Raw genomic sequence first — 13,467 nt, forward strand, 5'->3', positions numbered from 1 at the left:
TTTAACTTTATTTACTTGACAATTATGGTGAAAAGAATAATTTTACTTTGTTTAAATTATATTATTTATTGAGGAACTTTCACTTCATAAGTTTTAGTTTCTCTTAATTGTTAATAATTTAAATGATTTAGTGCAATTTGTTGTTTTAGTTATTTCTAACTTGTGTATGGCATTTCAAAGGCTTTGGAGGGTCAATTTGATTTCATAGATTTCTAGTTGCAGATGACCATAGTTGCAAGCAAGATTGTGGTTTCTTAACTCACAACTTATTGTGAAATATGAGGAATCTTTCCACCAAGGATGGAACAAATTTGATTTATTATGGAATACATGGATGGAAGCATGAATTGTTTCTAGATATGGTTGTGTCTATCAAGTGATGGAAGGATTGAAATACCTTCGGGGAAGGAGGATTGCGTAAAGAGATATTAGGCCCTCCAAATTTTTTGATTTGCCATAAATCCCTGCAATTTGAAATTCCACTCTTTGAATTGAGTAAATTTATATTTTTAAGTCATTTCGAGAGGATTGTGTTGCGATAAAAATAAAAAAAAGATTACACTTCATTCAAAATTGACTTATTACTCTTTGAATCACATACAGATCACTCCTCATCTAAGTTGTTGATTCGAGTTTGGGGATGAATTCGTTCAAGTTCGTGGGTTCGGACAAAACAAAATTTACCCATTTGGGTTCGTGGTTGGGTTCGTGAGTGTGTATATAACCCACGAGCCCAAATGGGTTCCTAGGTTATACATATATACCCATTTGGGTTCGTGAGTGGGTTCGTGAGTGTGTGTGTGTATATATATATATATGAGAAACATGCATAGTTGTAAAACTAAGTCATTTCATAGTATGAATACATCAATGTTACTTGATCATTGATCAATGCCAAATGTCAAAGATAAACATTAAATACTCAATCATTAATTTATGTTAATTTGTAAAGAAAATAATACATTGAACTACTAAAATGCAAAATGAAATTTCAAAACATAGACTAGTTCATTAGATTGATAGCTAATAAAATTTGAAACATAATGATAAATGACAAATGTTTAATAGTTTATCAATGATCGTAGACTCGTAATATCAAAGATGCAAATGCCCTTCAAGGTTCAAATGGGTCATCAAAAAATGAGAGACCAATGGCTTCATCCCCATCTATATCAACATCCTCATCATTGGAACCCAAACCAATTCCACTAGCCCCAGATGCAATCACACCCTCCTCGTCCTCCTCAACATCTAGCAAGGCAATTCTAGATAGGTCCTGGACAGTCATATCCAAGTCAGCAATCTCGAGTAATACATCCCACAACTTCTCTGGCCCCTTCTTATATCTTGGATCTTTGTATGACAGGAGGTGCCAATTGTTGTGAATAAATATCAAGTCCTCTGCTTTCTTCGAACCCAACCGATTATGCTTCACTGAGTGGATAAAGGAGTATGTACTCCAATTCCGCTCAGTAGCATAAGAGCTCACAACCTAGAGAGACAACCAACACAATTTTTTAAAAATGGAAATTGTAATTTGCAGTACAATGGGAATTTAAGAGTGCTAATCCTACAAGCTAAGTGGCCATAAGAAAAGGAGAAAAAAAAAAAACTTTAATAATTACTTGTGACAAAATCTCCATGGCAAGAGGTTGAAGGTACATGTAATCTTGCCCATGTAAGTACCACCATCCAATGGCATCCATTCTACTTTGGTCATTGATTGCATCAGGGTCTACATTTTTGCCTTAGACAACATTTACAAACCCTCTCCTAACATTCAATGCCACATCAGAATCGCTACAGAGCTTGCTAAATGACCTCTTATACCCACTAGCAACCTCAAGATCTCTATATGGTGTCACTCTACCAAGAATAGAAAGTATCTCACCACTATAATACCTAGCAATATGTGCATATACCAGGAGGTGTAAAGGTGTAGTCATCTTGTTCCAACGATGTAGAACAATTTTCTTCACCTAATTGTACAAGGTTTCCTCAGGATCTTACTCTCTCCTTTGAATGACCTAGAATGTCAAATGATGTTCATGTAAGTTATCTTGATGTAGTGTTAATAACTTAATTAAAAATCAAAATCAAAATCTATCAATAAACAAGGATATTGTATAAAAATTTAAACTCACTGATTTCACTCTTTCTAGCATGGAGTCCATGGCATCATTATGTCCCCCAAAGAAGGCTCATCAATGTCGACAAACCGAAGCATAGACATGATGGGCTCAATGAATTCTAGTACATATTCCACCCTACTCCAAAATTCATCACTCAAGATCATATCCTTTACAATTTTAGCCCTTTCTATATCGGCTTGCTTCCATCCACCCCATTGGTTGCTAAAAACCATTTGGGACAATACTTCTTTCACCTTCACAAGTCGTCTAAGGACGATTGCGTCTAAAGAAAACCTATTACCATGTTAATTCAAATTGTAAGTTAATATAATAACACATTTCAAATATCAAATATGTAAACAACACAAAATATTAAAAAGTTAAAAACTTTTTATTCAATTGTTTGAAGTATGACACAAAATGATAAATGAAACCAAAAAAAGTAAAATTTATCTTCAATAATTCCAAACGAGAGAGTTCCGAAAATTGCTTGTGACATATGGTGGTTTCTAACAAACATTTGGATCTCCTCGCCCTCATACACTTTTTTCACCCATTCAATTTGGGTGTCAATTGCTTTCATCACCGAGTTCAAGGAGTGGATGGTGCATGGTACCAAAAAATATGATCATATCGTGTCTCTACCAAAGCACCTGCAGCCCTACAAACTTTAGCATTGTTCGTTATTACTTGGACAACATTGTCAACTCCCACGTACTCCATGGATTCAATGAGAAGTTGGGCAATAAAATTTGCATCCTTCACCTACCCTTCACAATCAACCACCCTCAAAAACATTGCTCCCTTGGGGGAGATAGCAATCACATTTATTAATTGACGATTTTTGCAATCTTTCCATCCATCAAAGACAATGCTCAACCCCGTTTGGATCCAAGAATCTCTTATTGGTTTGAGAAGATTTTCTACATTCTCTCTCATTATGCAATATGGTGGTTCTCAACTTTTCATATTCAGGGTCTCAATAACCACGAGGTGCTTCATTTATTGCTTGCACCATTTCTCTCCAATAAGGTGATCTCGCTAGATTGAATGGAACACCATTCATAATGAGGCAACGCCCAACATTTATGTCGGCAATTTCTCTCAATTCTTTTGAAATGTCTTGTCTAATGGGCCTCTCTTGCAGGATGGGGGTGTTTCTATTTCATCTTCATCCGTAGATGGGGTAGGTAGGAAGGGATGTTGTCTAGTGGTTTTTTGAGAGGGTGTTGTTGGTGGTTTTTGCTTTGATCTATCTTTTTTCCCTTTGACACTAATCTATCAGCCTCTTGTCATTCTTTTAACTTGCCTGCTATTTGAGAAGTCGGCAACCCCTTTTTACCTCCATCTAGGGGCCCCTCACATTATATCCCTCGACCTGGTGGGCCTATAAAATGATGCTTAACTCGGCAATATGAGCTTCTATATTGGGTTTGGCAAAAATTGCATTTCCATATATGCCCTCCCCCTCCAACACATTGCTCAATTCTTGTTGTATACTTCCACAAAGGAGAACTTTTATCAATTTTAAATCTTTGGGATTCCTCCCCACCCACTGAAGTCTGACTACTCGTTATATGATTCTTACAATCTATAACAAAAATAAAATAAAAATATATTTCAGATCTTATACAAAACTTGATAAAAATTAAGAACAATAAAAATAAATAAAAAACTATGAAAGAAGCAAAAGGAAATATCAAATGCATGCATACCTAGAACACTTAGCATTGATTATTGGAAGGATTTGAGACTCCAAAAACAATCTCTACAACCTTCTCTTCAAACTTGCAAAATGGCCACACCAAAATGAGAACGCAAATGAGAGATTAGATGAATGAAATCTTATTTGCCTTCCTTTAGGGTTAAGAAAAAAAAAAATTAAAATTATGTTTTAATGTTATTTGAACCACTTTTATAGCCCCGTGTGTCAGGGACCCGCCTGGATTCGCCCAGGTCCGCAACAGGTCCGTAGCAAGTTCAAGTAGGGTCCTTGATTGGGATTGTGGGTTCGGGCAAGCGGACCCACTGTCCCAATTAGGGACCCTGCCCAAAGCGTGGACCCGAGCAGACCCACAATCCCAATCAAGGACCCTGCTCAGACCCACCACGGACCCGAGCTTGAAACTGAAACCACAAGAATCTGGATCCAGAACCAAGCTCCAAGGTCCAAACCCGGCAATGTAGCTCCTCAATATTTTACTTATCGCATGTATATGTACTAAACTCAACATGGACATCACAATGAAAATGTTAGGGACCTAAACAATCATTTTTTAAATTGTCAAAAAAGAAATTAAATCTCATAAAAAAGAAAATTTAAATGTCTTTTTAAAAAATCTATAAACTAAGAAAAAATTGACTGCAATTGCCAAAACAAACCCTAACATCGCGGCCTTTTCATTGATCTCTGGTGTGGGCCCCAAGTACGCAAACAGGTCACCAAACTTCGTACGGCTGACCTGGATGTGGACATCACACACTTCAGATTAACTGTCCACATATATACAATAATCATAAACTACAAGCTGGGCAGTTAAAGCCTTTCTTGCCCTTGTACTTGTAAAGGTTGAAGGTAAATTGCCTTCAGTAGTAGCAGATGTTTCCTTGGGATCCTGATCCGCGTGCAAAAAAATGGAACACATTAGCGAAAGCTAAAGTAGAAGTAAAAGATAATGTTCTAATTGCTAAATGAAGAACAAGATAACAAACCTCTGCCATACACTTGACTCGGAAAGGTTACCTATGAAAATCTACTTGTATAACCTATACGGTGTTCCTCTAGAGAGCACGATTGACAGCTCTCCTTTTAACTCTCAAAGACTCGCAGAAAGCACCAACAGCTCTCCTTCTAATAGAATAAATACTTTGAACTCCCCACTGTATCTTTCTTATTAATGATGTATCTGGACCATATCTCAACATTTGCAACTAATTAATGTGGTACAAGCAAGGGATATGATAGATTTGTGTGCAGGCTGGATATGACAATTTGTGTCATGCACGTCTCTCTCTGTAGTGGATGGACGCTTCGATGTCATTAATTTGTAACTGAACTGATACAGACAGCCCACAATTAGACGTACCTCTTTAGCTCCAAATCTTGGAATACAGACCTACGCAATGCACACTTTTCCTTTGGCGTGTGATGGGAACTATCATTAAAGTGGAAGGTGAAAAAGGCAAACGAAACCAACGGCGGCAATCAGTTTGATGGTCATCCATTCTCCTCTATAAATGTTAACCATTGATCTCAAAACATAGGTTCTCCGCTTCATATAAGGAAACACCTTTGGCATAACAAATGAGAGGACCGATCATATCAATGTCATATCATTTTGTATATTCTTAAATTTAAAAGTTCGTAGATTGTGATTACAAACTATATTTTGAGTCTTAATTCAAATCCAATAAAGTCTATTTGGGCCAAGTCTATGGCTTAAGTACCTACTAACTTGAAATGTCAATATACACAAAGTGCACTGCAGATATTATTCCAGAGCTGAAACTAAAACAATGCCAAGAATTCGTCACTCACCCTTAAGTAACAAGCATGAGAAAGCTGTACATCCTGTAGATCAAAAGCAGAATTGTATTGTGAATGCATATGCATATGCCAATATTTCCATACCTCTGCTATTATGTTTGCATTAGGCAGGGACTCCAGTTGGAATGTAGCTCTTATTATTAGTATTATAGAACTTCCTCTCCATAGAGAGATGCATATGGTAATAACCAGCGATTGTTAACAAATTCAAGGTACTATGCTTGTGTTGGTCTGGGCACAAGGACAGTGTCATGCCTTAAAACATAAAGAATAATTACAGACTAATAAGAGGGATAGACACAACTTTTTAGCCAAGATAATTAAAAGGTAAGTATCTTTGGCCTGCCATATGCTGTATGAATGTCCAAGAAGTAAAAAACTGATCGGTCTGTTCACATGTATTGAAAACCACTGTAATTAATAAGGTTTCAAACTAAAAAATTATTAGAATACCAGTACTTGTACATATAGACCTTGATCAGCAGTACAGGAGTGTCTTACGCTCTATCATGGGGTGGTCCTGTACAGTTTCTTATCTAAGTTTGATAGCTAAGTTTTGGATGCACACAGAAGTACTATATGCTCTATTACAGTGTCCTCGTATGCAGCTACTTATCTAAGCTTCGTACTTAAATCTTTGCCACATAGGCGTTTCAATGATGTTAATTTTGAATTAAGCCAATTAATAATTTGTAACCTTCACTTGTAATGGTAGAGGATAAGAGGTTATATTCTAATTTTGTATTTAGCACAATAAACATTTTAGAACCTTCTCCAATATGGGACTGTTGCCACCATTTAAGAATTAAAATAAGTGTAGCAAAAGAACAGGGTAAAAGGGTAACACCAGAGAAACACAAGGAGGATCATATGATTGATCCATGATGATATGGAGTTCAATAAGACCAATAAGGTCATTAAAGGTTGTAATCATGACCATTTGAGCCATTTGAATGTCATTGGGATGAAAAGATGTCCATAAATGCAAAATTGCCAAAGATTGGCAGATGGTGGCCTAGAGGGCTAAATGGGTAATCAAGAGTTTTAATGTGTTCAAGGGAATCACATATGTTGTAAGGCCATTAATGAGGCCCTTTGAATGTAATAAGGGAGATGATTAAAAGTTCAGAGTCCAAAGTTTTAGTTGTCAACTCAACAACATAATTAGTATAAGAAATCTGTTAACAGTCGGTTTTTGGTCAGTTTTGGGGGGTAGTTTTAGCAAGGTATCACTTTTGGGATCAATAAGAATCTTAAAAATGCTGGAGGATATAGAAGTCCTTCCTGCTGATTTATCCTCTTGATTGAACTGGAATAGAGAATGCCCGAGAGGCGGCATGGAAGTTGATGTAAGAAGTTAGACATTAATAGAAAGTGGTTTTCTGCACAATTCTCCTTATGTTATTCTGAGAATAGTATGATTTTAGGTGTTAGATCATGCTGGAAGTGTAACATTTTGGTAATACTTTTCCTGTATTCAGTGAAGATGTGAATCTTCTTTGATTTGGCTTTTGTTTCAAGTATTTCATTGAGAATCGGGTAAGATATTGGAGTTTTTGTGTAAACTGTTTCAAACCCTCACTAGGGTGACCAGGAAGTTGTAAAACGTGAAATCTTTACGTTCCACGTAGGCCAAGCCCTCAAACTTAGTAGGGAGATGGGGAATCGCATGTACTTTATTACTCTAAGTGGCAAAGGCCATGCACCATGTTGTACATGCAATGGATCATGAACAGTCTTAACTGTCACGGTTTGGACAGTGACAGAACAGGATGGTATTGATATTGCCCACACCAATGATTGGTGAATTTAACAGTTAAAGTGAAGTGTGCAAGGGAGAGTTTGAAAGATGCTCAGTTGCTTGATCAAGGGAGAGGGTGAGTTTGTGCACGCATATGTTGGTTATCTGCAGGTATGAATACAACGGTCACAGTGGACAGTAAGGTCACTACAACTTGATTTCTATTGAAAAACCATTGGAGTTGAACTATAGAGAGCTGGGAAGTGAGGGCGAGGTGTAGGCTTTTGTAAGGAACAAGTGTCCCTTATGATTTAAGAGTGACTGAATGGGTATTTGAGTTTAAGAAGTGACTGTTCCACAGGTTTTGTTAACTGTCATAAGTCTGGCAGAGTTATGGATGTTATTTGGGGTTTAGTAGCAATGCAACATTAGTTCAAAGGAATGTTATAAGTAACATCTTTAGACCTAAAGGGAGTCAAGGACCGAAGGGCCAAGGATTGACCCAAGGAGTGGATATATGAAAGGATGTAATTTGGGCTTGTTTAAGAGAGAGGGACAGTCACAACGTATTGTCAACATGCTGACAGTGATAGTAGTTGCCAATAGGCATTGACGATGGAGAGTAGTGTGTTCGAGCAGCCCAAGGGTGTGGACATAGGGTGAGGACATGGTGTCTCGTGATGTGAGTGTGATCAGCAATTGTGATTGTGATTAGAAGTTGGACCTTGCAATGTGATCAGTAGTTGGACTGGTCAAAGTTTTGAGTACTTGATCTTGGTGGAGTTGAGTTGATGCTTGAGTAGCATGGCCAAAATATATGATCTAGGCCACTGATGGGTCTTGAAGGTTTGAAGGAGCATGATTGGTTGCTTGGATCCAAGAGTTGATCCAAGAAGTTGAGTTTGAATAGTGACATTGGTAAGGGGAGATGATGTGAGAAGTTGTATCTCGCAAATAGTTAAGTAATAAGAACATATCCTTAATTATTGGACATTGTGTGAAGGCCCACTTAGGCTCTGTATCATATTGGTATCAGAGCGAGAAGGTCTGGGATATATGTGTTGTTGAAAAGAGAGCCTAGGATAGGCACAAGATGGGTTTGAGAGAGACAAATGCTAGAGGCATACAAAGTATTGAAGGAGTTGATGAGCAATGGAAAGAAGGAACGAGAGGAAGAAATAAGGAGGCGACAAGAAGAAGAAAAGATGAGGCAAGAAGAGATAAGGAGCTTGAGAAGAGCACTAGAGGAGATGAAGCAAGAATGAAGAAACTTGAAGAGTATAGAGCAAGATAGGAGGGACTGGATCTTGGGAGAAGAGTCGTTGAAAGTGCAACAGCAAGAGGATGAAGAACCCAATGTTGAAGAGGTTCTAGAGGATGAAATAGAAATGAAAGACATGGATCCTGGTGACGACAGCAAGGAAGCAAATACAGTAGGGCTTGGGTATGATGACTGTGATGAGAATGATGAGTTGGGGAAATTGATGAGTCCTTTGAGTGAAGTACAGAGTACAATGCAAAAGGATACCCCTGTGACAGTGACTTTGCGTGCTGATGTTGTAGCCTTAAAATGGAATAATCATATGGAGTACCAAGAGGAATGGCATCAGACTTAGCAGTTTGATCGGGTCTCATGGGCAGAAGAGACCAAGGAAGAAGGTGAGTTGGTGATTGGTCAAGAACAGACCATAGAGTTCGAGTATTCTCCAAGGATGGAGATTAAGGATGACAAGATGTGTCATTGGGAAAGAAAATTGAACAGAGTACAGGAATGCACAGTTGAGACAAAGGTATTGAGCAAGATGAAAATGATGGACAGTAATTAAAATGGTGATGCACATTTTGCCATAGGGAAGCACACCAAGGATGACAATGAAAGAGAAAGAGCAGATTCAAACAAGGGTGAAGCAGAACAACATTGACCTATTCAAGCCAAGGGTCAAAATGAAGTTTTGTTTTGCTTGCTAATGTCTTTTGATGCAGGTACTTCCAAGGGACTTGGAAGATTTTCACAGGTGGGGAGTATGTTGCAAGGGACCCTGAACACCAAAGGAACACGAGGGGGGTCATATGATTGATCCATCAAGATATAGAGTCCAATAAGACCTATAAGGTCATTAAAGGTTGTAAGAACGGCCATTCGAGCAATTTGAATGTAACTGGGATGGAAAGATGTCCATAAATGCAAAATTGCCAAAGATTGGCAAATAGTGCCCTAGGGGGCTAACTGGGTAATCAAGGGTTTTAATGTGTTCAAGGGAATCAGATATGTTGTAAGGCCTTTAATGAGGCAAGGGAGGTGTTTAAAAGTTCAAAGACAAGGTTATAGGTTGTTGAAGTTGACAACTTAGTTGTCAACTCAACACCACAATTAGTATAAGAAATCTGTTGACAGTCAGTTTTTGGTTGGTTTTGAGGGGTAATTTTAGCAAGGTATCGGTTTTGTGATCAATTAGAGTATATAAAATGCTTGAGAGCCTGAAAAAGGGCATGGAAGTTGATGAAATAGGTTAAACATTAATAGAAACGGGTTTTCTGCACAATTTTCCTTATGTTATTCTGAGAATAGTCTGATTTCAGGCATTAGATCATGCTGAAGTGTAACATTTTGATTAATCTTTTCCTGTATTCGATGAAGATGTGAATCTTCTTTGATTTGACTTTTGTTTCAAGTATTTTCATTGGCAATCGGGTAAGATATCGGAGTTTTTCAAACCCACACTAGGGTAACCAGGAAGTTGTAAAATGTGAAATCGTTATGTTCAATGTAGATCAAGCCCTCAAACTTGGTTGGGAGATGGGAAATGGCATGTACTTTATTCCTCTAAAGTGGCAGAAGGCCATGAACCAAGTTGTACGTGTAATGAATCATGAACAGTCTGTGTAACTGTCATGGTTTGGACGACAGAACAGGATGGTATTGATTTTGCCCACACCAATGATAGGTCAAAAAAATGGTTGGATTGAGGGGAGCAAGGGAGAGTTTGAGAAATGTTTAGTTGCTTGGTCAAGGGAGAGGGTGAGTTTGCGCCCCTATATGTTGGTTATCTGCAGGTATGAATACAACTGTCATAATGGACAGTAAGGTCATTAGGATTTGATTTCTATTGAAAAACCATTGGGGTTGAAGTGTAGAGAGTTGGGAAGTGAGGGCAAGCTATAGACTTTGGTAAGGAGTAACTGTCCCTAATGATTTAAGAGTGAAGGAATAGATATTTGAGTTTAAGAAGTGACTGTTCCACTGGTTTAAATGACTGTCATAAGTCTGGCAGAGTTAAGGATGTTATTGGGGGTTTAGTAGTAGTGCAATATTAGTTTAAAGGGATGTTATAAGTAACATCATTAGACCTAAAGGGAGTGAAGGGTTGTAATGTGGACTTTTTTCGGAGAGAGAGGCAGTCACATTGTATTGGCAACATGCTGACAGTGATGGTAGTTGTCAATAGGCATTAAGGATGGAGAATAGCATGTTTAAGCAGCCCAAGGGTGTGGACATAGGGTAAGGACATGGTGTCTCATGATGAGAGTGTGATCAGCAGTTGTTATTGTGATCAGAAGTTGGACCTTGCAATGTGAAAAGCAGTTCATGGACTGATCAAAGTTTGAGTACTTGATGTTTGTGGAGTTGAATTTAGAGGTTTCAATAGCATGGCCAAAGTATATGGCCTAGACCACTGATAGGTTTTGAAGGTTTGAAGGAGCATGATTGATTTGTTGGATCCAAAAATTAAGTTTGAATAGTGACATTGGTCAGAATAGATGATGTGATAAGTTGTATCTCACAAATAGTTGAGATTCGAGAACTTGTCCTTGATAATTGGAAATTGTGCGAAGGCCCACTTACGCTCTGCATCAGATTGAAATATCTTGATGGTTATACATTTTTCTTTTTTTATGTCTCCCTTCAAACTCTATCTCAATCAGATTTAATGAGCTGTAACAAAACAAAAAGGGTTACAAAACATGCAGCCATTCCCTAACTAAAATATGTTAATGTTTAGACTGTTTTTAACCTACACTACACCTAAAAACAACTCCAAAATAAATATACTAAACAATTAAACCTTAGTCTTTAGAAAAATGTCTTAATAAATATCCAAAAGATGTAATAGTTTGTATTCACAGTACAGGCAACAACAATATGACATATTGCAATTGTCATGAAAGGTTGTCTTTTTGCAGTTTATACCTGCTCACATCAGAGTAAGTTTGCAAATTGCACCTACCTTGACATATTAGTCTTCATGATCAGCTTGTTCGTTTAAAACATACTAGATTAGCATATTTTACACCAGTACAGTATAAACGTAGATTTAATTGCATATGCAAAATTCAATGCTAGAATTCAGCATATCGTTGTTATCCACATATAGAAATGAACTTCTACACTTCATCTTCATTAAGCAACATGTTTGGAATACTCTTCGTTACTGGAAACCTCCTCCCGGTTTCTGGACAAATAAGGGCCCCTTCTTCTACATCCAACTCAAGAAGAGCATGATGAAAACGCCGCAAAAAGTCATCATCCTCTAGCATCATTGGTTCTACTTGTTCTGGGAGATCATTTATATTCATCCTCATTGCTGCGTCATGTAAAGCCTTCCATTCAATCTTTGGGAAAATGTTCTTCAAGAAATCAGGGTTAAATTGAACCTCCTTAATTGCAAATCTTTCAACTTCCAACCCCAAGGGATAGCCCTTGGTCACCCCTCTGATGTTACAGGACAACATGTTGTGTGTCAAAAGTTTCATCCTCGCAAATTATGTGCAAATTGAATAGACTCCCAACCAATTAAAACCTGCAGAAGTAAATGAGGTCAAGGGAAAGTAAGCCTGATATACTGATGATGAATTAAACTGATCAACCTAACAAAAATTTGCCAAAAGGGCTTTTTGTAACTATCTTTTGGGATCAAAATTGTGCAATAATCTTCTTAATTTTTTTATTTAATGTCGCCAGAATACTGACACAGCATCATCAAAAAATGCTGGTCATAATCTTCTCAATTATTTTATTTAATGTCGCCAGAATACTGACACGGCATCATTAAAAAATGCTGGTCATATACAGCTTGTGGCTGGTTTTCACCTCATTGTCCGAAAGTTATTTGCGTTGGATTGGTAGCATAAAAACATCTACCGCTCCGCTGGGTCCTTCAAAACTCCCTTTAAAAACTCCCCAAAACCAAAAATAGAACAGAAAACTTGCACAAGCGCCATCAAAACCATGATTGCTCACCGACCAACACTATATCCCAGTTTCAGCAGAGACGAGATGCAACTCAAGCGAAACAAAGAAAGCGAAACAAAGAAAGCCCTAATATAAATGAACATGCCAGAAAAATGTAGAACCACCAAGCAATACCCTGAGAAAATTACAGATTTCAAAGCATGGCCACAGATTTTACCTTTATATGCGAAGGCAAACTTGGAAGAAAGCTAAATAACATCTCACTTTCCCCATAGGTCCTTCAAACCTTAATTAAATTTATCATTCAGATGGCACACTCAAGACCACAGACAGGATAATCATAGAATGAATGCATACTTACTTTTCGTTTTGCAACCAGATAATTCAGCCTCCTCCGTCTATCGATCTCGAACAGCTAGGGTTTGAAATAATAGTAATTATGCGAAGTCTAAACTCCAATTATAAGAACGCAAACCTGACTTCATCTCGATGGAAATTCATCATATAAGGAAATGCATAATTTAGTTTTAAAAACAATTTATCTTAAATGTATACTTTTTATTTTTATAATTATATTAATAAAAATAATAAATTAATAAATTAGTATTTTATATTCTTTATAATATTTATATGTTTAATTTTGTTTTTAAAACTATTTTTTTAATTGTTAATTATATTACAACATAGTAAATTTCAATAAATATGTTGCATGACATTATTTAATTTCTAAAAATTATTAGCCGATAGGCTTTTCCTATGAGATTGCTCGCAATCGGGAATTGTCTCACGTCGGAAAATGTTGTTGGTAATTGATTTTAGACAGTCGAAAAGAAGACGCACATCGTAAAGGTGAGTG

At 37.3% G+C, this 13,467-nt stretch overlaps 1 protein-coding gene and 1 pseudogene across 2 annotated transcripts; both read right to left on the minus strand.

Annotated features, from left to right (window-relative positions):
* Window positions 1-1,114: 1,114 nt before the first annotated feature.
* LOC149534623 (uncharacterized) lies at window positions 1,115-1,708 on the minus strand. The gene is made up of 2 exons (XM_089806049.1): window positions 1,626-1,708; window positions 1,115-1,492 (listed from the first exon to the last, which is right to left on the minus strand). Exons 1-2 carry the CDS (start codon window positions 1,704-1,706, stop codon window positions 1,115-1,117), a joined length of 459 nt encoding a protein of 152 aa, XP_089662175.1. The 5' UTR covers window positions 1,707-1,708.
* Window positions 1,709-11,491: 9,783 nt separating this feature from the next.
* Window positions 11,492-13,112, minus strand: LOC149534624 (multifunctional methyltransferase subunit TRM112 homolog A pseudogene; annotated as a pseudogene). The gene is made up of 2 exons (XR_016357480.1): window positions 12,973-13,112; window positions 11,492-12,219 (listed from the first exon to the last, which is right to left on the minus strand). The product of XR_016357480.1 is annotated as a multifunctional methyltransferase subunit TRM112 homolog A pseudogene (transcript).
* Between the last annotated feature and the right edge of the window lie 355 nt (window positions 13,113-13,467).

Source organism: Cupressus sempervirens, chromosome 10 (assembly GCF_028749045.1).
Source record: "Cupressus sempervirens isolate cs-2001-9-10 chromosome 10, ASM2874904v1, whole genome shotgun sequence".
NCBI classification, from domain to species: domain Eukaryota; kingdom Viridiplantae; phylum Streptophyta; class Pinopsida; order Cupressales; family Cupressaceae; genus Cupressus; species Cupressus sempervirens.

What these genes read in the sequence shown, in the direction of transcription:
- LOC149534623 (XM_089806049.1), bottom strand. Translation starts at nt 1,706, where the DNA reads ATGGATGCCATTGGATGGTGGTACTTACATGGGCAAGATTACATGTAC. An exon ending in CCATGGAGATTTTGTCACAA is followed by an intron (nt 1,493 to 1,625) that starts GTAATTATTAAA and finishes TTGTCTCTCTAG; the next exon opens with GTTGTGAGCTCTTATGCTAC.